Here is a 23,629-nt window from a genome sequence, read left to right as displayed (position 1 = left end):
CCTCTGTCTCTCTGCAGTTTTGTTTGTCCCCCTCTCCTCTCCAGACTTTAGTTTTAGGTCCCTCAATTCTTTATTGACTTAATTAAACGAACAACCCCGACCCAATTCCAGCCACATGGTCCTCTCGGACCCTCTGCCACGTCCTCCAGCTTCCCCGCCAGAGGCCCTTCTGAGCCCGAAGGCAGGATAAGCGCCGAAGGAGGAGCCGGCAAGGGGGAGCCCGAGCTGTGCAGCGACGAGCAGTCGGAGCTGGGGGTGGCCCGGAACCAGGAGGCGGAAGGTAGGCGGAGGACAGCCCCACGGGGTCGAGAGGAGAGATCAACCAGCCCCAAGGTCACTGGGAGAGGAGCTGCGGCCGGGATTGGGGGCTACTCCTTCCCGCGGGCAGCGGTCACCTGGGAGTAGGTGGCCCGCACCGGGTGCGTCCGGCAGGGGAGCCTGCCGTGCAGCGCGCAGCGACGGCGTCTCTCCGGCGCCGGGATCGTACGGGCCTTGCGGGCAGCATCGGCGGAGGAGGCGGCGGCGGCGGCTTGGCCCCGATACCCTCTGCGGATTCTGGCGCCTTGAGGCATTTGAAGGCTGTGGTTTCGCAGCCGTCGCCACCCCAGTTTCTGCTGGTTCCAATTCAGCCTCCAAGTCGCAGCCCCTGGAAGAACTACCCTGACCCTGGACTGACTTTTCCTGAGGCGGTGGTGAGTCTCTAGGGCCGCCGCCGAGGCGCCTGGAACTGACCCGACCCGCCCGAGGACCCGGCTGGAAAGTGCCGCCGGGCACCGTCGGGCGAAGGCGCTGGGCCAAGGCCCCTTGAGGCTGCCTGCGTTGATTTCGCCGGAATCCTGCTCTCTCTCCGCAGCCACCAGGTGTCTCAAGTCTTATTCCTGGCATCCTCTCCTTTGTTGCACGCTTCTCTTTGAAAACTCCTAGTTCTGTTTCACAGGTTCTCTCTCCCCCACTACCCCAACTCCACCCCCGAAGGCAGGTATAAACTGCAGATGCCAGACCTGAGCCCTGAGAACCGGCCTGGAAGAGAGGGACACTCACTCAGCAGGCTGGGATCAGAGGGGCATTCTGGCCCCGTGGCCCCCATGCTCCTGTTATGGATATCAGGTCTAGGGGCTGGAATAGTCTTACTGCACTTCGTGCAGAAACTTCTGTTCCCCTACTTCTGGGACGACTTCCGGTACCTGCTGAAGGTGGTACGCTATGGAATTCGGCTGCAGCTGTACAGTCGGAAAGGGGAGCTTGTCACTGTCCTGGATAAATTTCTGAGCTGCGCCAAGAAGCAGCCCCAGAAACCTTTCATCATCTACGAGGGGGACATCTACACCTATGAGGATGTGGACAAAAGGAGCAGCAAGGTGGCCTATGTCTTCCTGAACCATTCCACGCTGAAAAGGGGGGACACTGTGGCTCTGCTGATGAGCAATGAGCCCGACTTTGTCCACGTGTGGTTCGGCCTGGCCAAGCTGGGCTGTGTGGTGGCCTTCCTCAACTCCAACGTTCGCTCCAACTCCCTCCTGCACTGCATCCGCAGCTGTGAGCCTAGGGCCCTCGTGGTGGGCGCAGGTAGGGTATGAGTCCTCTGCTGCAGAATGTCAGCCCTGACCATTGGCCAGCCCCTCCGGTGTTTTGTTGTTGTTATTGCTGCTGTTTGTTTGTTTGTTTTTTGTTTTTCTGTTAGAACAGTGCACATCTAATACTTTGGGTGTGTGATGAAATTTACACACTACAAAATAATTTTACATTCTATTACTGGCGGTTTAATACCCCCCTCCCACTTTGATCACTTACTCTGTTGTAGATTAGTAAATATCAAGACAATTTCAGAAAACTTATGAAATCTCTGTTTCTAACTATTTTGGGGAAGAAGATGATTGTACCGCTATTTATTATAGTTTTACTGAGTGCAGTAACACACAGACTTAGAACTTAGTCAGTTCTAGATTTTATCAGATCTGACCAAATTTATTGATGAGTAGGAAAGTTATCTTGATTTCATTTTGCAATACCACCCGCCTGCCTCTAATAGTAGCACTATCAAAGTTGACTACATTCTCGAAACAAACATTTTTCATCGGAAGTGCACGAATTCCTGTCCTCATATCTATTCTTATTTTGCACTGCTTGCAAATTAGGATTTGCCTAGCCAGGGCGGGCACCCACCTCGCAGCCAGTGGTAGATTCTAGGCCTACTTCACTCTCTTCCCCGCCCCTCCTGTACATGATTACTTTATTTCTTTTTCTTCTTCTCTTTTTAGACAAATGGCAAGCAAGTTTTTATTGTTTTGTTTTAATGGAATATATTGGGGTGACATTGGTTAATAAAATTATACAGGTTTCCAGTGTACAATCCTATAACACATCATCTGTATATTGTCTTGTATGTGCACCACTCAAAGTCAGGTCTCCTTCCATCACCATTTATCCCCCTTTAGCCTCTTCTACCTCCCTTTCCCTCTGGTAATCCCCACACTGTTTTCTGTGTCTATGGGGTTTGTTTTATTTTTGTTTCTGGTTTTTTTTGTTAAATCCCTTCCTCTTTTTCACCCAACCCTGCAAAACCCTCCCCTCTGAGAGTTTGTTCTCTGTCTATGAGTTTGTTTCTATTTTGTCTGTTAGTTACATTGTTCATTAGATTAAGCATATGAGTGAAATGTTATGTACTTGTCTTTTCTCTGGCTTGTTTCACTGAGTGTAATGCTCTCCGGGTCCATCCATGCTGTCGCAACGGGTAAGATTTCCTTCTTTTTTACGGCTGAGTAGTATTCCATCGTGTAAATATACCACACACAGCTTTCTTTCATTCAGTAAGTTTTAACCTTCTTTTCCCTCCCCTTGGAGTTAGGCTTTGGATACACATGTTGAGCCTGAGCTAAAAAGAAAAGTGTTTGGTTTAATGTCTAATTATTAACAAAGAACCTAGGAAGATGGGTTACATTACAAAGTATTGTAAACTAGAAGTATGAAAACAATGATACTTATTCTCTGAACTATAGTAATAAAAAGGATAAGTAAGTCACACGATTTTAATAACACAGTGAAACAATGTTTACCATTTGTGCGGGGGTGCAAGTGATAATGGGAATGCAGTGGGGAAAAAATATCACAGTTCATCTTTGGACATGCGCTGATGTATTCCACTTCCCATAGTATTGCTTGTTCTAATCTAGATTGCGGTTTCTAGAGCAAATCTAAACCTTAAATTGTGTTACAAATTGATAAGCCATAAATTCCCCTTAGAAAAGCAGACTAAGAGGGCCACAGTATCCTTGAAAATTCGATTTCTGGAGCCGTGATGTTAAGGCCAACCTGAAAAACAGCCAGTCTCCTGAGGGCCTCTTAACATGAATAGGCCTGGTTACTCTCAAACTAGAGTATGCAGACTTTACTGTTGACTGAGTTGTTGCTTAATGAGGACCCATTAACTTTGCAGTTTTACTTGTGCCTGCTTTTCCTTTGATTGCAATAATGAATTTCATTATTTCCTTGTTTTTGTTTTGAATACTAACAGTCATTTTTTTTTTTTTTACATATAAAAGCCACTTTGGGATGCCAGAGTTTCTTTGTTTTTTAAATCCTCACCTGAGGCTATGTTTGTTAATGGGGGGGGCACATCAATGTGAGAAAGAAACATGGATTGGTCTCCTCCTGTGTATGCCCCAACTGGAGATCGAACCCACAATGTAGGCACATGTGCCCTGACTGGTTATCAAACCCACAACCCTCTCAGTTTATAGGATGACACTCCAACCAGTTGAGCCACCAACCAAGGCAGACGCTGGAGTTTTAAGCCAGAACCATTTAGTTGCTCTGCTTAGTAAGAAGGTAGCTGGAGAAATCAACCTTAAATCTTACTAATGGTTCTTTTTTAGCATACCTCCAAAATATATTCATTATATAGGTTTTTAAAAAGATGGGACAATTCTATTTTGATTAATTATTAGATTTTTTGTAAGACTTCGCTTAGATAACTTTTCTGTATTTGAAGCTCTTACCCTGAAATACTTTGTTCTTGGCATTTTGAGTCTAATCAGTGAACAATATATACATATAGTTTTTAGAATAAATTTCAGAGGTATTAGATTCCCATTGGATATTTCTGATAGGGGTGTACAGTTAAATCATTATATCCCCCAGGAAAGTAAGTGTATGGAGATGGAAAGACCAGTCAAGTGATTTAGACAGAAATTAATCAGACAGACTTCGGTTTTATTTATGGTCTGCCATTTCTTAGCTGTGTGATAGAAGATAAAATCAGCTACATGCCTTAGGCTCACTTTGCTTGGTTATAAGATAGTGATAATACCATCTACTTCGGAATGTGATTCTGAAAATTAAATGGCATAGCTTTTGGAAGGTGGCTAGCTGAGTGCCTGGTGTGTACTGAGTAGATCCTTAGTGAATTGAAATAATTGCTATTATTATTACAGCCTCACCCGAGGCTTTTGATTGGCACCTCACTAGGATTTTTTAAAAGATTTTATTTATTTATCTTTAGGGGGGAAGGGAAAGAGAGAGGGAGAGAAATATCAATGTATGGTTGCCTCTCATGAGTCCCCTGCTGGGAACTGACCTGCAACCCAGACCTGTGCCCTGACTGGGAATCAAACCCCTTGGTCCTTTGGTTCGCAGGCCCCAGGCTCAGTCCACTGAGCTACACCAGCCAGGGCTCTTCTCACTAGGATTTTGCTGCTACAACCTTATTTGGTGTTAGCTATAAGAAAAATTAGCAAAATTTTATTTTTCAGAAGTATTATAGAACCAATTTCAAAAAGGTTTTACAGACGGACCAGACAGTGTCCATGGTGATAAGTGAAGTTTCAGTTGTGGCAGGTGTCTAATGATTTCTGTGCCCCGGAGCAAGCCAGAGGAAAAGCTAAGCCATGGGGCAAATGTTATTTTTACTGTCACTTTCCTTAATAAAAATATCAGCAGTTGCCATTTATTCAAGGCTGACTGTGTAAGAGACACTCCCAGTGATTCTGAGAGGCAGATGCAGAGCTCTCTTTGGGAGAGGGAGAGGGAGAGGGAGAGGGAGAGAAAGTCACCCAGGTGGCCAAGGTGACACAACTCGGTAGGCTGCAGAGCAAAGACTGGTCTCTGGTGTGAGACCCTGCTGTCCTGGACAGGCCAGGTGTTTCTGGGGCTGTCAGTCCCCTTAGGATATAAGTATGAAAAATACATGCATTGTAGTTATGCAAACATAGCACTAAGTAAAAGTTGCAAATACTAAGACATCAGGTTGTTAATACACAGATAACCAGAAAAAAATTAAAATAACATCAGTATTCCTTTCTCTCATGATGCTTGCAAAGAAGTTTTGTATCTGTGTAATTTGGTGCAGAAGACATATCAGGTAGTGCTTTAAATTTCCCTGGGCAACGTCAGTGTTTGTTGAAAATTAAATATGCTTAGATTAAACCTATTCCTTTCCCCCAGTATTTCAGCTCTGATTATTGTTGCCTTCTGTTAAGGTTGTCATCTGCCTCTATAATCTTTCCTCTTTACTAAGAGCAAACATGAAATGTTGCAACAATTATATGTCATTTGAAAAAGTATATGCAATTACACTCTCGACATATTTATGGCAATAATAATAATCTCTTCCATTCTCAAAGTACTTTATAACTTTCAGTGTTTTCCACATATTGTCTAGTGATCCTCACCACAACCACAGCCTTGTTTCATAGGCGAGGAAAGCACAGAGTGGGCATGCAGTCGCCTGTAGCTCGTGCCTTTAGGAGAGGCAGTGTGGGGATGGAGTCCAGATTTTCTGATGCTAAATCATAAAAGTGTGTTGGGTGCATGTTTGTCTTTGTCCTCCTTTCTGCTCCTTTTATTCCCTCATCTCCATCATTTCCCATCCACTCCTCTTTCCTCGCCATCCCGCTCATGCCATTTCTTTTCCTTCCCTCTATCCATCTGCTGGCTCTCAGCACCTTTCACACCGAAGGTGTGCTATGATTCACAGTGATGCAATGGGGTGATAAAGTTTTATAGCCAGTTCACAAATGGATATTTGTGTGGCTTTGGGAATAACCTAGAACTCAGATGTAAGCTCTTTGAGGTGAGGAAGTTTATTTTGTTCCCTGAAACATTCTCAGAATTTAGCACAGAGGAGAGGTTCAGTAAATATCCATTGTCCATATGATTGAATGACCTAACAAAAGACTATGAGGTACATATGGGCATTCAGTAACTTCATTTACTTACAAATTTTTGCTAATAAATGGACCCTCTGCTGTCCATTTGGTAACTGGCGTTGAGAGTAGGTATATCGATGGAACTTCTTTGTTGTTTATTGTGTGTCCGTGTTGCCAAGTGCTAGACTCATGACACCCCACAGGTGCAGTGTTTTGGACATACCCAGCATCCACAAGCTTTCAGATTCTGTCAGCATACTGCATATTAAATCATTGTAACTATAAATGTATAGCCAAAAATTGTGTGCTGGTTACCTGAAGGCTTTAGATTCAATAGTATTTTGCATCTCCACATGTTTAGGAGGGCTTTGGATTTCTGTTCCCAAGAAGTAAACATCCTGTGTCTGTTCAATGAACTTGAAATAATGCATGCGGCCTCGCCCTGTCAGTTTTCATGAACCGTTGCATTCAGAATGTGCAGGACAAATGTTCCAGTTAACAAAGGAGCCAGTGTGATTCTCCAAATGACTTTCACCCAGAAAGCCATCTGCTTCTTAAAGACCGAAACTAAGAGTTAGAGAAAACATAACAAAACTTAAAGACCCTTTAAGTTTTATAAAAAGTAATAGGTATTCAGAGAGATAAAATAGTTCATGTGAACTTTTATTATCCATGTACTATGAAACCTTGACACAAATCTATTTTAACTTTCAGGGTATTTCTTTTTTTATTTTATTTTATTTATTTATCCTTAGAGGGGAAGGGAAGGAGAGAAGGAGAGAAATATCAATGTATGGTTGCCTCTCATGAGTCCCCTGCTGGGAACTGGCCTGCAACCCAGGCATGTGCCCTGACTGGGAATCGAACCGTGATCGTGTGGTTCGCAGGCCCGGGCTCAATCCACTGAGCTACACCAGCCAGGGCTCAGGGTATTTCTTTTACTTGTATTTAGTAGAATGCCTTTCCCCCCCCTTTTAGACTAAGCTAGGTCAAGAATTACCTCCATTCCAAAAGAACACAACTAATTTTTATAGAAGTTTAAGCAGCTTCATGTGTAGAGAGCTTTCCTTGTGCATTTACTTTTCTAACTTTCACTGCCTTGTCATAGAAAAATAAAAATAGTAAAGCAGACACATCATCCCACTGTGGTCGCATTTGAGTAATGATTGTTAATTGGCAGTAGATGTGCTAGAAATAATGTCAAATGAAGTGTTCTACTTCGTGTTTCCTTGTACACTTTTGCCTACCTGTTCCCCAGAAGCTGTGAGGACCGCTGAAGGGAGAAGACAAACCCTCTCACAAACTTGTGTGCGTATATTCAGGGCAGTTAGTAAAACCGCTTCAGGGAAGGATATGTAATCACAATGGAAAGATGTGCTTCTGCACACTTCCTAGGGTTATGATGATTGTTAATAAACTAATATTCGTAAAAATAGCTGACACATGGTTTCTGATGAAATGAGTTTCTGGACCAATGTGAAGTGTTAGTATCTACATCATGATATGAATTGCTTTAGGACATTGCTTAAGTACTTACACGTCAGTGTTCTTAGAAACCATAGCCCACCCATGCATTCTGTGAACAGCCTATGGAGTTGCTCTGGGCAGGAGGATGGTAGTTATAAACATGTGGTGAGATCTGTAATTTCCACTGGATTCTGCCTTGCAATAATGGAAAGCTAAAGTTGACCATTTGTAGTTGAATATCGTATTAGTTCTATTAATGCATAAAAGTTTAAAGTTGAAATGTTTGCCAATGTATTAAGAGCTGCAAGAGTTTTTAATACAGTGTGAACAACTCATTGAATTTATAGTCTCAGAAATTTGAATAAGATACGTGATAAGGATGTAGAGACAAGAAATTAATTTGTACAAAAAGTGCTAAAGGATTATAAGGAGAGACCTGTTTTTATGCTTGCAACCCCTCCTGACACAGTGCCTGATAAGGCGAGAAACAGTTCTTATTTTCTGGAAGACCCTATTGCTTTGAAGAGAGAGATTGAGCCTTCTCCTGTAATGTAGGCGTTGTTAAAGGTCGTAGAATATTCAGCTATCTCATTTTCTTATGGTGGTTTACTTTTAACACCTGCACACACACGATGGATCCCAAGGGCAGAGCTCAATTCTGCGACCAGGCATCTCTCCATCCCTCACTGTCTATTTCAGTGGCAAGACACTTCACTGAAGAGGAAACCTTCATGAAACACAGCCAAGTTTCCTTAAAGTATTTGAACAAATGCTAGTTGGGCAGGTGATGGGGGAGGTTAGGGTTTAATGTTCAGAATTTACTTTCCAAATGACACTGAAACTTTTCTTCTTGTTACAAAAGATTGACAGTGATAAGTAAACAATGATTCTTTATCCCCTCTATATGATGTTCAGTTTTTTGTTTCAGTTTTCACTATTGTTACCCACATTACCTTCCACTATTACAGAAATGTTTTGTTAGATAAAATTCTGCTTTAAAATTCTATAAGGCTCATCTAAGTCAATTTACTTTTAATGTATGAAGGAAATTAAGTTGTATCTCCTCTGATCCTTAGGAATCTATTCATCTACTTTTTCCTGTAAAATTTCCCCATCACTTTGTAAATGTTCGCTGTTTCTTTAGACTCTACAATTCCAACAAAGATTTTGGGCCACGATGAAATGAATCATATTTTATCTTGATTTATGCTAATTTTGCCAACTTAGACATATGTATGGTTAAGAACATATAAAAGTATATGCTTCTAATTTACGATTCCAGATGAGAGATTTGAAATTAAGGTAATAAAATGAGTCAATTCAGAGACTTGTACTGACACATGCAAAGTGCCACAGAGAGCAATTAAACAAAATTTACTGCTAAAAGTTAAAAGAAAAGAGGAAGTCTAGATTATTTGCTTATCTTGCTTTGTCATTTGTTTATGACTTATTCTTCCCCTAGCATTCCTCATGATATTTTTCACTTCTCCCTCTTACCAAAGCAATCTGTATACAGCAGCTGGCTGTGTATGCTCAGTAGAACTATCGTAGATATTTTCTCTAGACTCGGGCAGTTTACTTTATTTGGATTTGTTATAGATATAAAAATTAATGTAAGAAATTTCAAGTCCCAATCTGCCTACCACCTACAAAATAAAACCTTTACCATTCTCTGTGTTCCTTTTGTTTTCTTGCAGGTTTTATTGGTGAACCGCCTTGTCCCATTTGACATATTTCTTTTGCTGCCCCTTTGTGGTCAGCCTGGATTATAAATTTTGAGGAAGGAAGTCATGAGTTTTTCTCCAGTGTCTTGTATTATAGTAGAACTAAACAGTGGCTGGCATATGGCTTTTTATTTTTTAATTACATTTTATTGATTATGCTATTGCAGTTGTCCCAATTGTTCCCCCATGCCTCCCTCCACCCAGCACCCCCAGTCCCTCAGGCAGTCCTCCCACCATATTCATGTCCATGGGTCATGTATATAAGTGCTTCTGCTACTCCTTTTCCGATGCTTTACTTTACATCCCCATGGCTATTCTGTAACTGCCTATTTGTACTTCTTAATCCCCTCACCTCCACACCCATTCCTCCACATCCCTCTCTCATCCGGCAACTGTCAAAATGCTCTCTGTATCCACGATTCTGTCTCTGTTCTTGTTTGCTTAGTTTATTTTTTAGATTCAGTTGTTGAGAGATTTGTATGTACTATTATTAGTCACAGTTTATTATTCACAGTTTTGATCTTTTTCTTTAAAAAGTCCATTTAACATTTCATATAATAATGGTTTGGTGCTGATGGACTCCTTTAGCTTTTCCTTGCCTGGGAAGCTCTTTATCTGCCCTTTGATTCTAAATGATAGCTTTGCTGTGTAGAGCAATCTTAGCTGTAGGTCCCTACTTTTCATGACTTTGAATATTTCTTGCCAATCCCTTCTAGCTTGCAGTTTCTTTAGAGAAGTCAGCTGACAGTCATATGGGAACTCCCCTGTAGGTAACTAATTTCTTTTCTCTTGCTGCTTTTCAGATTGTCTCTTTATCTTTAACCCTTGGCATTTTAATTAGGAAGTGTCTTGGCGTGGGCCTCTCTGCATCCATCTTGTTTGGGATTCTTTATGCATGTCTATTTCTTTCACCAAATTAGAGAAGTTTTCTTTCATTATTTTTTCAAGTAGATGTCCAGTTTCTTGCTGTTTCTTTTCTCCTTCTGGCATTCCTGTCATGTTGGACCTCTTGAAGTTGTCCCAGGAGCTGCTTACACTATCCTCATTTTTTTGGATTCTTTTTTTCTTCTTGTTCTGATTAGTTGTTTTTCATTTCCTTCATTTCCTTATGTTCCAAATCATTGATTTGATTCTCAGCTTCATCCACTCTACTGTTGTTTCCCTATAAACTGTTCTTTATTTTTTTTTAAGATTTTATTTATTTATCTTTAGAGGGGGGAAGGGAAGGTGAGAAGGAGAGAAATATCAATGTATGGTTGCCTGCTGGGAACTGGCCTACAACCAGGCATGTGCCCTGACTGGGAATTGAACCGCGATCGTGTGGTTCGCAGGCCCGCACTCAATCCACTGAGCTACACCAGCCAGGGCTTAAACTGTTCTTTATTTCAATTAGTATATCCTTCGTTTCTGACTGGGTCTTTTCTATTTTGCTGAGGTCTTCGCTAAGTTCCTTGAACTTCCTTATTACCAGTGTTTTGAACTCTGCATGGGATTGATTGCTTATCTCCATTTTGTTTAGTTATTTTTCTGGAGTCTTGATCTGTTCTTTCATTTGGACCATGTTTCTTTGTCTCCTAATTTTGGCAGCCTCCCTGCATTTGTTTCTATGTATTAGGTAGAGCTGCTATGACTCCCTGTCTTGGTACTGTGGCCTTATGAAGTAGGTGTCCTGTAGGGTCCAGTGGCATAGCCTCCCCTAAACTGAGTACTTCAGGTGTGCCTTTCCTGTGGAATGGGTACACTCTCCTATTGTGGTTGAGCCTTGATTACTGCTGGCAGGTCAATGGAAGGGATTTACCCAGATGAGTCAGCTGCCAGGGCTGGTAGTGTCCATTGACCACCCACCTCCACCCTCCGTGCAGGCACAGCTGTGAGGGTGCAGGGCAGTGGTGCTCCACATGGCCCGTAGCTTTCCACTGGGTACACAGGCTCTGTGGTTTCTGAGAAAGGTCAACTCCCATCTTTGTTTTGCCATGGGCCACCCTGCCTGAACTGTAAAACAATTTATGTTGGCTGCTACTTGTGCTGGCCTTGGAGATACCTAAGGGAAGCCAAGCTGTGAATCTAGGCTGGTTGTCACTAATCCTGGGCCTGGGGCCACTTAGCAAAAGGCACAGGAGCTGGGGGCTCATTAAAGCTGGCTGTTGCTTATTTGAGAGGATTTAGGAAATTATGAAGCAAGACCCAAGATCAGCCATTCACATGGAAAAGCAGCTTCGGTGGGCCCATAAATTAGGTGGGACAGAGTCTCTGGGGATCTCTAAGGTGGGGCAAACAGTGTTAGCCAGGTTGATGGAGTCTCAGAAATGGCACCTGCATCCAACTCTGCGGCTGTGTGGTGGGAGGGTTCAGAAAAAGGACCATGGCCTCTGCCAGACACTCAGTTCCTCCCTGGATGCCACTGATGCTCTTCGAGCTGCTACCCTGGTGCTGGGGGTCGGAGGGAGTGAGTCTGTGGTAGTCTATGTGGGTTCTTCAAGAGGAACTGCTTGGAACTCCAAAAGTTTCTTCCACTGATCGAATCCCTGTTGGGTTTTGCTAACAGAAGTTATAGGGACTTATCTTCCTGGCACTGGAACCCTGGGCTGGGGGGCTTGGTGTGGGGCTGGGACTTCTTACTCCTGAGATATGCCTCCTGAGTTGTTACCTACCACACGGGGTTGGGGGACCAGCCCCTCCTACCAGTCTGTATGGATGTGGTTTCTTGAATTCTGTAGTTGTCAAATTCAGCTCAATTTCTGACAATTCTGAGTGACAGTTGTTCTACATTTTTGGTGTAATTTAGATGTGGTTGTGCAAGGAGACGAGCCGTGTTTATCTATGCTGCTATCCTGACTGGAAGTCTCTAGATGGCTTTTTGAGATAACGGGATAGTGATTGACATTTCCAGGAAAAAAATTTAATTAATGCAGCGCCCTGAACTCAGCTTCAAAGCAGAACATACCTTGTGATGATTTTTAAACTTTTGTTAAAACTTGAGAATAAATATAATTGTTTAGGTGGAAAGGTCCATATTTACATGTTCTTGAACATTCTGACCAGGGTATATTTTATATTTAATAATAATATTTTTTATCATTGGTTTCTGTCATGAGATCATGTATAAATTTTAGACTTACACTTGGGTCATAATAACATCAACTTCACTGTCCACCAACTTGTGACCTTGGTGTGTTAGTTTCCTGGGGCAGCTGTACAGTAAAGTGCCACAGCTGGGTCGCTTAAAACAACAGAAATTTGTTTCCTCACAGTTCTGGGGTTAGGAGTCCAAAATGAAAGTGTCTGCAGGGCAGTGCTCCCCACAAGAATCTAAGAAAGAGTCTTTTTTGGTCTCTTCCTAACTTCTGGTGGTTCCTGGTAATTGGGCATTTTTTGTATAACTCTAAAGGGCCAGTGGCATCTCTAAATCTCCTCATTTACCCTTTGGCTCTTCGGTGGTTTCTAGGTCATAGTGGTCTTGTGATTTTAGAGTGCTCAGGGGGTTCTCCCAAATGTATTACATTATTGTGGAACTAAACAGTGACAGACGTGGTTTTTTGGCATAATGAGCTGCTGAGTTGCACAATATTTCAAGGACAACATTTAGCGCAATGTCCTGACCTTAGATTTAAAGCAGAGTCTAAATATTAGTTTTATTTGAAAATTGGGAAAAAATAGCCATTTGGATAATGGCCTCTCCAAAATCTAATTTGAATTGGTCTATTTGCATTTATTAAATTAGATGATGACTAGATTTCCCTTTTAGTTGGTCCTGTTGAAACAGAATCATAACATGACTTAGATATTACTTACTCAACATGAAAATTAAATCAGCATTGTATTTAAATTTCATCTCTGTTCCAAAATGCCAGAGAAAGCACCAGGTGAATGGTTTGAGATTTAGGTTTTGCTTACTGATTGCTAATCCTTTGGTTTTCAGATTTGCTTGAAGCCATAGAAGAAATCCTCCCCAACCTCCCAGAAGATATCAGTGTTTGGGGAGTGAGAGACTCTGTTCCCCGAGGCATAATTTCACTCACAGAAAAACTGATGACAGCCTCTGACAAGCTAGTGCCGCGTAGCCACCATATTGCCTCCAACCTCAAGTCTCCTTATCTTTATATTTTTACCTCTGGAACAACAGGTATGATTTCTTTTTTTCTTAAGATCTAAAAAGAAAGCAACAATGTTGAACAAATGTCTGCCAAGAGTAGTGGCATTAAATTTAACTTGGTCTACCTTTAATTTGGCAAGCCACCATGTCCATCTACTACTGGGCTATTGTCTTCAAGTTTGGCAGTACCAAGAGCAAAGCACCATTGAAGCCTTGAACAGCTTCTTTGGCAAGATCTTTGCTAGCTTCTCTGTTCCTTAGATTCCTGATAAATAAAATGAGGAGATTAGTTTAAATGGTTTCTAGTTATCCTGCTGGAGAATCCATTAGTCTACTTTAAAACAGTTTTTTATATTCTTGTGGAAAATGTTAAATCCTAAACAGATTCCTACTGTAGAAGAAATTTGAAGGCATGCTCTATTACCTTCCAACTTTCAGCATACATATTGAGTAGTCTTTTTCTTTCAGATTTCTTATCCTATATGTGCAAACTAGTATCCTTTTTTTTTCTTTGGGAATTTTTAGAATCTTTTATGAGTTTTTATTAGTCTATAACATCATGATGACTTGTACCAGGACTGTCTAAATCATTTTTTTTTGCTGAAAAATTTGTAGGCCCTTTTAGTCTAGAAACTCAGAGCTTGCAATTCTAGTTACTCGAAAAAAAATTTTGATGCTATTGTATGTTCTCTTCTTTTTCCTTTTTTATTTCTGTTCTTTCTCCCTGTTCACTTGTTTGTTTGTTTGTCTTTGGAACTCTAACTTTTTGAAGATTGGCCCTCCTGGATAGAATTATTCACTTTGTATTTTTTTCTATCCCATTTTTCTTCTCTTCTCTTTCAATTATCCTGACTTCCAATTGACTTTTTAAGAGATGTATCTTCTCTTATGCTTCCTGAATATTCTTCTCTCTGTTATCTTTGTATTATTGACATTCTATAGTCTCGTTTTTCTTGGAATATTAATTATAGTCATTTTTTGAAAATTTCTTCTCTCCGTCTTGTCTTTATTTTCTTCAACATCCTTTTGTTTTGGGGGTTTGTATTGGTCTCTAACCTTTACCCTACAGGATTACCTGAAATATCTATTGATTTTGGGCTGACAGTAAATATTTGAAGTACAGACACCAGAACACAGACACACAACACGTACTGTATCCTGACTAGATAAGCTCAGTGTGCCCGAGTGGACCTGGTGGACTGACTGGTGTCATTGTCCATGGCACTTTGTTGGGGGGTTCGTGACTGTCAGTGTCTTTCAGTTTTTGCTATTCTGAGCTATTCGGAGTCCTCAGATGAGACTCTGGATGGGTAAACCTAGTCAAGGGCTGAAAAGGAGCTGCAGGAGTCTGCAGACTTGCTCTTATTCTCCAACTGTCCAGTCTCTCTTTTTCTGCTATTTCCAGAGTCACCTTTAATAAAGTCTCATAAAGAGATTTTAATATGATCACCTTTCATAAGATCTCATGAATCTGAGATCTACCGGGGAAGAAGAATCAATCTGGAACTGTAGTTTACTTTCATTTTTATTCTTTTGCATTTTAAAGCAAATATCAAAAGTATATGTTGAGCCCTGGCTGGTGTGGCTCATGGATTGAGTGCTGGCCTGAGAACCAAAGGGTTACCGGTTCAATTCCCAGTTAGGAATGGGAAGCAACATGCCTGGGTTGCAGGCCAGGTCCCCGGCAGGGGATGCGCCAGAAGCAACCCATGTTGATGTATCTCTTTCTTTCTCCCTCCCTTCCCCTCTCTCTGAAAATAAATAAATAAAATCTTTTGTAAAAGTACGTATTGATATTCTTGCAAAATTAGTTTGTGAATGACTTTATTATACAAGAAAGAAATACAAATATCTTCTCATAGCCTAAAGTCCTGAGCACTATGAAATCTTGTTGAGAGCAGCACAGAGCGACATACGGAATTGGGCATACAGACAATGTCATGCTTTATGGATATAAAGCTATCAAAGAGTGTAATAAAATCACATTGAGTTCATTAAGGATTTACTTGACATTTTAATAAAACACATTTCTCTCTTTCTCTCTCACTAACATAAACTGATGTTTTGCAACTCAAAATCCAGAGCTGAATTAAGTGATTGTAGTGCTAAAAATATGAGAATTTATAATATTATGCCACCTAAAATCATAAAAATTACTTGATTTTAACCACCAACAACATTACATTGATAATGAAGGAGGTGTTGGTGCCAGTTAGGAAGTGAGGCTTTGAAAAGTTACACAATGGGAGTAGGGTCTGCTCATAGGCTCTCTCTGCAGGTTGTAAGGGAACTCTTTGGATGATGTTGGCTATTACCTAGCAACCCTTACTACTGCCAAGTCCTGTTTGCCCAAGATCACGAAAAGATTACATTCCAGGATCCAGGAACAAATTCAGAGCGTCTCTGAATAAGAAAAGAATTGAGGTCAGTTTTCATGCCATTTATATCTTTTGACTAGGGAGGTTATGTAATAACTTGATGAACCAGGGGTAAGAGTTACATAAACTCCCTTTTCTATGTCCTTGATGTAATTGCTTCATAAACAGAACTTCTTTGAAACTCCCTGTTTATAGTTCCATAACTGTCTTCTCTCTGTGAGGTACCTGGTGGTCAACTTTCCGAGCCTCTGTGGAATTCTCTGGGGGAAATCACCTTTCTTCAAGGCTTCACCTTAGTTTTCAGCTTCTTGAATGGGTGGTGTTAGTTGTCCGTCTGCTTTTCTAAATTTTGTTGCTGTCATCTCTAATTCCATTCTTTTTGTTTTGAGGGTCTATGTGTGTATTCAGTCTGCTAACTTCTAGTTCTGTAATTGCCATTGGCCTTGGTTAGGTGGCCTCAAGCATGTCTAGTAATCCTAATACTTTTGTATCTTTATGTTCATATTGTACAGTCATTTTACTTTAAATTATTCAATAGACTATTTTATTTATTTCAGATGCATTTGAGTTGGTCCTAATTATTGAACTGTCTGTGCACTGCATGTAACAAGCATTTTTAAGCTATTGTATATAAGTGGAAAGGGTATTGGATGTATAACTGTGCTATTATTTCAATAAAGACCTCTGACACCTAAAAAAAAAAGAGGAATGTCTAGGAAAGGCTAGACTTGATTTCTGTTACATATTACATGTGTATTTCTTTTCTTTGCTTCTAGGTCTACCAAAAGCAGCTGTGATTACTCAGCTGCAGGCTTTAAAGGGTTCCGTTGGAATGTGGGCTTTTGGTTGTACTACTGACGATATTATTTACATAACCCTTCCTCTGTATCATAGCGCAGGAGCTCTCCTGGGAATTGGTGGATGTATTGAGTTAGGTAAGCTTTTATTTTGTTTATAGTAAGTTTTCAAAATGCCTAATAATTAGAACTCATGTTTTTAAAGTTTTAAACTATACCAGTAGAATTCAGAATGATTGCGTGTGTGTGTTATAAAATCATGCCATTTAATAAATTGTACAATTTATTAAAAGTACATAGTGTCATGACATATTCAGTATATTCCTTTTTTCTAATTTTGGTAAGTTTATTTTATTTTATTTTTTATTGTATTTTTCCATTACCATTTAGTCTCCTTCTACCTCCCTTCCACAATCACCACACTGTTGTCCACGCCCATGAGTCCTTTTTCCTTTTGCTCAGTTGCTCCACCCCCTGACCTCACCCCTGCCTTAGCTGTCATCCTGCTCTCTATCTATGAGTCTGTCTCTATTTTGCTTATTAGTTCAATTTGTTCATTAGATTCAACATATGAATGAAATCATATGGTATTTGTCTTTCTCTGTCTGGCTTAGCATAATATTCTCCAGGTCCATCCATACTGTCACAAAGGGTAAAACTTTCTTCTTTTTATGGCCAAGTAGTATTCCACTGTGTAAATGTCCCATTGTTGTTTTATCCACTCATCTACTGATGGACACTTGGGCTGCCTCCATATCATGGTGATTGTAAATAACACTGAAACAAACATAGAGTGCTTATGTTCTTTCAAATTAGTGTTTTGGATTCCTTCTAATACATTTCCAGAGATGGGAATGCTAGGTCAAAAAGCAGATCCATTTTTAATTTTTTGCGGTATCTAAATACTGTTTTCCACAGTGGCTGCACCAGTCTGTATTCCCATCAGCAGTGCAAAAGGATTCCCCTTTCTCCACCTCCTCACCAAAAATTGTTGTTGGTTGATTTACTGATGATAGCCATTCTGACAGGTGTAAGATGATTAGTAATGTTGAGCATCTTTTCATATGTCTGTTGGCCATCTGTAAGTCCTCTTTGGAGACGTGTCTCTTCAGGTCCTTTGCCCGTTTTTTAATTGGGTTGTTTGGGGGTTTTTTTGGTGATGAGTTTCTAAGTTCTTTATAAACTTTGAATATTAACCCCTTATCAGATATATCAGCAAATATGTTCTCAAATTCTGTGAGTTCTCTTTTTATTTTGCTGATGTTTTCCTTTGCTATACAAAACTTTTTTAGTTTGATGTAGTCCCATTTGTTTAATCTTTCTTTTGTTTCCCTTGCCTGGGGAACATATCATAAAATATTGCTACAGACAATGTCCAAAGATTTTGCTGCCAATGTTTTCTTCTGGATCTTTATGGTTTCAGGTATAACATTTAAAACTTTAATCTATTTTGAATTTATTTTTGTGTATGGTGTAAGCAGTTGATCTAGTTTCATTTGTCTGCACATATCTTTCAATTTTCCCAACACGATTATTGAGTAAACTATCGTTAGCCCATTGTATGTGCCTGCTTCCTCTGTTGAATGTTAATTGACTGTAAAGTTATGGATTTATTTCTGGACTCTCTAGTCTGTTCCATTGATCTATGTCTCTGTATTTATGCCAGTACCATGCTGTTTTGATTATTTTGGCCTTGTAGTATAGTTTGATATTAAGTAGCATGATTCCCCCAACTTTGTTCTTCTTTCTCAGGATCGCTGTTGCTATGTGGGGCCTTTTGTGGTTCTATATAAATTTTTGAAATGCTTGTTCTAGTTCTATGATATACACCATTGGTATCTTGATAGGAATTGCACTGAATTTATAGATTGCTTTGGGTAGTATGGATATTTTAATAATGTAAATTCTTCCAATCTATGAACACGGTAGGTGCTTCCACTTATTTGTACGTTCTTCAGTTTCTTCAGTGTCTTATAATTTTCCAAGTATAGTCTTTTACATCCTTGGTTAGGTTTATTTCTAGGTACCGAGTTCTTTTTGGAGCAATTATAAATGGATTGTTTTCTTAATTTCTCTTTCTGTTAGTTCATTATTGATATATAAAAATGCCACTGATTTCTGGATATTAATTTTGTATCCTGCTACTTTGCTGAATTCATTTATTAGTTTTAGTAGTTTCTTGGTGGGATCTTTGGGATTTTCTATGTACAGCATCTGCAAATAATGATGGTTTTACTTTCTCCATTCCAATTTGGTTGCCTTTAATTTCTTCCTCTTGCCTGATTGCTATGGCTAGGACTTCCAGCACTATGTTGAATAAGAGAGGTAAAAGTGGACATACCTGTCTTCTTCCCAATCTTAAGGGAAACACTTGTAGTTTTTACCCATTGAGTGTGATGCTGGCAGTGGGTTGGTCATATATGGCCTTTATTATGTTTAGGTGTATTTCCTCTATTCCCACTTCGCTGAGAGTGTTTATTATAGATGGTGCTGGATTTTATCAAAAGCATTTTATTCATCTATTGATATGCTCATGGGATTTTTATACTTCATATTGTTTATGTGGTGAATCACATTTATTGATTTGTGAATGTTGTACCATCCTTGCATTCCCAGTATAAATCCCAATTGATTGTGGTGTATAATATTTTTGATGTGTTGCTGTATTTGGTTTGCTAATATTTTGTTGAGATTTTTAGCATCTATGTGCATCAGGGATATTGACCTATAATTTTCTTTTTTTGTAGTGTCTTTGTCTGGTATTGGAATTAGGATAATCTGGCCCTCATAAAATGAGCTTAGGAGCCTTACTTCTTGAATTTTTTTTAAATAGAGAAAGAGAGGTATTAGTTCTTCTCAGAATGTTTGATAAAATTCACCTGTGAAGCCATCTGGTTCAAAGCTTTTGTTTGTTGGGAGTCTTTTGATGACTGCTTGAATTTCACTAGGTGTAATCTGTCTATTCAGGTTCTCTGATTCTTCCTGATTTAGTTTTTGAAGACTGTACGTTTCTAGGAATTTATTCATTTCATCTCCAGTTGTCCATTTTGTTGGCATATACTTGTTCATAGTATTTTCTTATAATCCTTTCTATTTCTTTGGTGTCAATCAGTATTTCTCCTCTTTTATTTCTGATTTTATTTACTTGGGTCCTCTCTTTTTTCCATGATGTGTCTGGTTAAAGGTTTGTCAATCTTATTTATCTTTGCAAAGAACCAGCTCTTGGATTCATTGATCTTTTGTATTTTTTTAGACTCTATTTCATTTATATCAGCTCTGATATTTATTACTTCCTTCCTTCTACTCACTTTGGGCTTTATTTGTTATTCTTTTTTAGGTTCCTTTAAATGTGAAGTTATATTATTTATTTGAGCTTTTTCTTGTTTTTTGAGATAGTCCTGTAATGCTATGAATTTCCCTCTTAGGATTGCGTCCCCAGTGTCCCACAGATTTTGGATTGTTGTGTCCTCGTTTTCATTGGTTTCAAGGTCTCTTTTGTCTTCTTTCTTGATCTTGTTGTTAACTCACTCATTTTTTAATAATATCTTATTTGGCTTCCATGTCTTTGGGTGTTTTTCAGTTTTCTGCTTGTGATTGATTTCTAGTTTTATAGCATTGTGGTCAGAGAAGATGCTTGGTATGATTTCAATCTTCTAAAATTTATTAAGACTTCTTTTGTATCCTAACTGTGGTCTATCTAAGAAAATATTCCATGTGTACTTGAAAAGTACATATATTCTGCTGCTTCGGGGTGAAATGCCCCAAAGATAACAATTAAATCCATTTAATCTAGTGTGCTGTTCAAGGCTGCTATATCCATGTTGATTTTCTTCTGCAAAATCTACCCATTTAAGTCAACAGGGTGTTAAAATCTTCCACTATGACTGTATTTCTGTCAGTCTCTCCTTTTATGTCCATCAAGACTTGCTTTACGGATTCAGGTGCTCCTATGTTGGGTGTGTAAATGTCTATTAGGGTTATAGCCTCTTGTTGGATTGTTCCCTTTGTCAGTATATAGTGTCCTTCTTTGTCTCTTACTATAGTCATGTTTTTAAAGTCCATTTTGTCAGATATAAGTATTGCTACCCCAGTCATATTTTCCTTTCCAGTTTCATAACATATCTTTTTACATCATTTTACTTTTGGTCTGTGTGTATCTTTTCATCTGAGATGGAGTCTTAGAGTGAGCATATACATGAATATTATTTTGTTATCCATTCAGTTACCCTCTGACTTTTAATTGGAGCATTTAAGACATTTACATTCAAGGTGATGATTAATAAATATGTATTTAGTGCCATTAATTGTTAGAGTATTTTCCTGTGTTTTTTTTCCTTTCTCCTTTTCTTCTTCTTTCTGTTACAGCAAGCCCTGTAACATTTGTTTTGTTCTGATTTTGTGCTAACAAATTCCTTTACTTTTTCTTGTCTGGGAAGCTCCTTTTTCTCCTTCAGTTTTAAATGATAGCCTTGATGGGTAAAGAAGCCTTGTCTGAAGGTCCCTGCTTTTCATCTCCATGAATATCTCATGCCATTCCCTTCCAGCCTGAAATGTTTCTATTGAGAAATTAGATTGTCCCTGCTTTTCTCTTGTGGCTTTTAGGATTATCTCCTTGTCTTTAAGCCTTGTCATTTTAATTATGATGTGTCTTGATGTGGGCCTCTTTGGGTCTGACTTGTTTGGGACTTCTGAGCTTTCTGGACTTCTGTGTCTTTTCTTCACCAGGTTAGGGAAGTTTCCAGTCATTATTTCTTCAAATAAGTTCTTGATCTCTTGCTCACTCTTTTCTCTTTCTGATATTCCCATGATGTGGATGTTGTTCCACTTCATGTTGTCTGAAATGTTTCTTAAGCTTTTCTCATTTTTTAAAATTCTTTTTTCACATCTTTTTAAAAAATTGGCTTGCAAGAGGCCCTGGCTGGTGTAGCTCAGTGGATTGAGTGTGGGACTGTGAACCAGAAGATCGCAGTTCGATTTCCAGTCAGGGCACATGCCTGGGTTGCAGGCCAGTTCCCAGCAGGGGACTCACAAGAGGCAACCATACATTGATATTCTCTCCCTCTCTCCTTCCCTTCCCCTCTAAAGATAAATAAGATCTTTTTAAAATTTGCTTGCAAGAAATAAATTTATCTTTTTAATAATGTATTTTATTGATTATGCTATTCCAGTTGTCCCTATTTTTTCTTCCTGGAACCTTTCACCTTCATTCCCTCCATCATTCCCTCCCTTAGTTTATATCCAATGGGTCATGCATGTAAGTTCTTTGGCCACTCCATTTCCTTTACTGTTCTTACCATACCCCTGTCTATTTTGTACCTACCAATTTGTACTTTTTAATCCTTGCACCTTTTCCCTTATTTTCCCCTTTCCCCCTCCTAGCTGATAATCCTCCAAATGATCTCCATATCTATGATTCTGTTCCCATTGTTTGTCTGCTTAGTTTGTGTTTTAGATTTAGTTGTCGATAGTTGTTAATTTGTTGCCATTTTATTGTTCATAGTTTTGGTCTTCTTTTTCTTAGATAAGTCCCCTTAACATTTCATATAATAAGGGATTGGTGATGATGAATTTCTTTAACTTGACCTTATTTGGGAAGCACTTTATCTGCCCTTCCATTCTAAATGAAAGCTTTGCTGGATAGAGCAATTTTGGAGGTAGGTCCTTGCATTTCATGACTTGGAATACTTCTTTCCAGCCCCTTCTTGCCCGTAAGGTTTCTTTTGAGAAATCAGCTGACAGTCTGATGGGAACTCCTTTCTAGGTAATTGTCTGCCTTTTTTCTTGCTGTGTTTAAGATTCTCTCTTCATCTTTAGCCTTTGGCATTTTAATTATGATATATCCTGGTATGGTCCTCTTTGGATCCAACTTGTTTGGGTCTCTCTGTGCTTCCTGGAGTTGTATGTCTATTTCCTTCACCAATTTAGGGAAGTTTTCTTTGATTATTTATTTAAATAAGTTTTAAATTTCTTGCTCTTTCTCTTATCCTTCTGGCACCCCTATGATATGGATATTGGTACATTTGGAGATGTCCCAGAGGCCCCTTATTCTGTCTTCATTTTTTGAAAAATTTTTTCTTCTTGTTGTTCTAATTGAATGGATTTTTCTTCTTTATGTCTTCTGGTGTTGGCTTGATTCTTGACTTCATTCCCTCCACTGTTGGTTCCCTGTAGATTTTTCTTAATTTCACTTAATGCCAACTTCATTTCTGCCTGGGTCTTTCTTGGCTGTTGCAGTACCCGGTGATTTCTTTGAGCATCCTGTTAACCAGTGTTTTTAACTCTGCCTCTGATAGGTTGCATATCTCAATTTCATTTAGGGTTTTTTGGGGAGTTTTATTCTGTTCTTTCATGTAATAATTTGGGCTATATTTCTTTGTCTCCTGATTTTGGCAGCCTCCTTCTGTTTGTTTTTGTGTATTACATAGAGCTGCTTTGACTCTGTTTTAGTAATGTGACCTATTGTAGCAAAGGCGCGTCTAAATTGTTTGGTGGCCTTACGCAATCACCAGGGTGAGGCAACCCATTCATTCCACTACTTTGTGGCTTGTGTGGGGGAGGGCTGAGAGAGGGGACAATGATGATACCTGGCCTGTGGTGATTGCCTGGGAGGAAGCTGTCTTCTTGCATTTACCTTGTTGCCAGTCAATTCACTTTCTCCCCTTCTCTCCATCTGCACTTGTGCCCTTGCAGCTGTTGCCCTGGTGCTGAATACTAGAGGGGGTATGTTTTGCATAAATCCTGAGACCTTAGTGGGTCCTTTAAGAGGACTCTCCTGAGAAACCTTCCATTTCTTCTGCCACCCCAAACCCCACTGATTTTATAGCCAGAAGTTATGGGGACTTTTCTTCCTGGCACTGGAACCCTGGGCTGGGTGGTCTGTTCTTGGACTGGAGTCACTTGCTCCCAATGTATCCCTCCCAATTTTTATCCACCACACAAGAATTTGGGACCACTTTTCCCACCACCTCTCTGTAGCACTCTGCATCTCCACCTCTCTTACCCACTTGGATGGATGTAGCTCCTTTAA

The 23,629-nt window shown here is 39.8% G+C and overlaps 1 protein-coding gene across 2 annotated transcripts in view; it reads left to right on the top strand.

The window, feature by feature from the left end:
- The first annotated feature begins 546 nt into the window (after positions 1-546).
- SLC27A6 (solute carrier family 27 member 6) overlaps positions 547-23,629 on the top strand; it is a 68,815-nt gene continuing 45,732 nt past the window's right edge. The window contains exons 1-3 of one of the 2 annotated variants that reach the window (XM_037028427.1): positions 547-1,566; positions 13,254-13,457; positions 16,582-16,740. In XM_037028427.1, coding sequence (XP_036884322.1) covers positions 993-1,566; positions 13,254-13,457; positions 16,582-16,740 — 937 coding nt within the window. In that variant the 5' untranslated portion in view covers positions 547-992. The remainder of the gene's footprint in view (positions 1,567-13,253; positions 13,458-16,581; positions 16,741-23,629) is intronic. The other variant, XM_037028433.1, reaches the window with a different exon arrangement.

The sequence above is a fragment of the Sturnira hondurensis genome, unplaced genomic scaffold, assembly GCF_014824575.4.
Source record: "Sturnira hondurensis isolate 20B ecotype Veracruz unplaced genomic scaffold, ASM1482457v3 Scaffold0001509, whole genome shotgun sequence".
Classification (NCBI taxonomy): domain Eukaryota; kingdom Metazoa; phylum Chordata; class Mammalia; order Chiroptera; family Phyllostomidae; genus Sturnira; species Sturnira hondurensis.
Note: the sequence above shows the minus strand (reverse complement) of the source record. Positions and strands in the feature narration are given on the sequence as shown.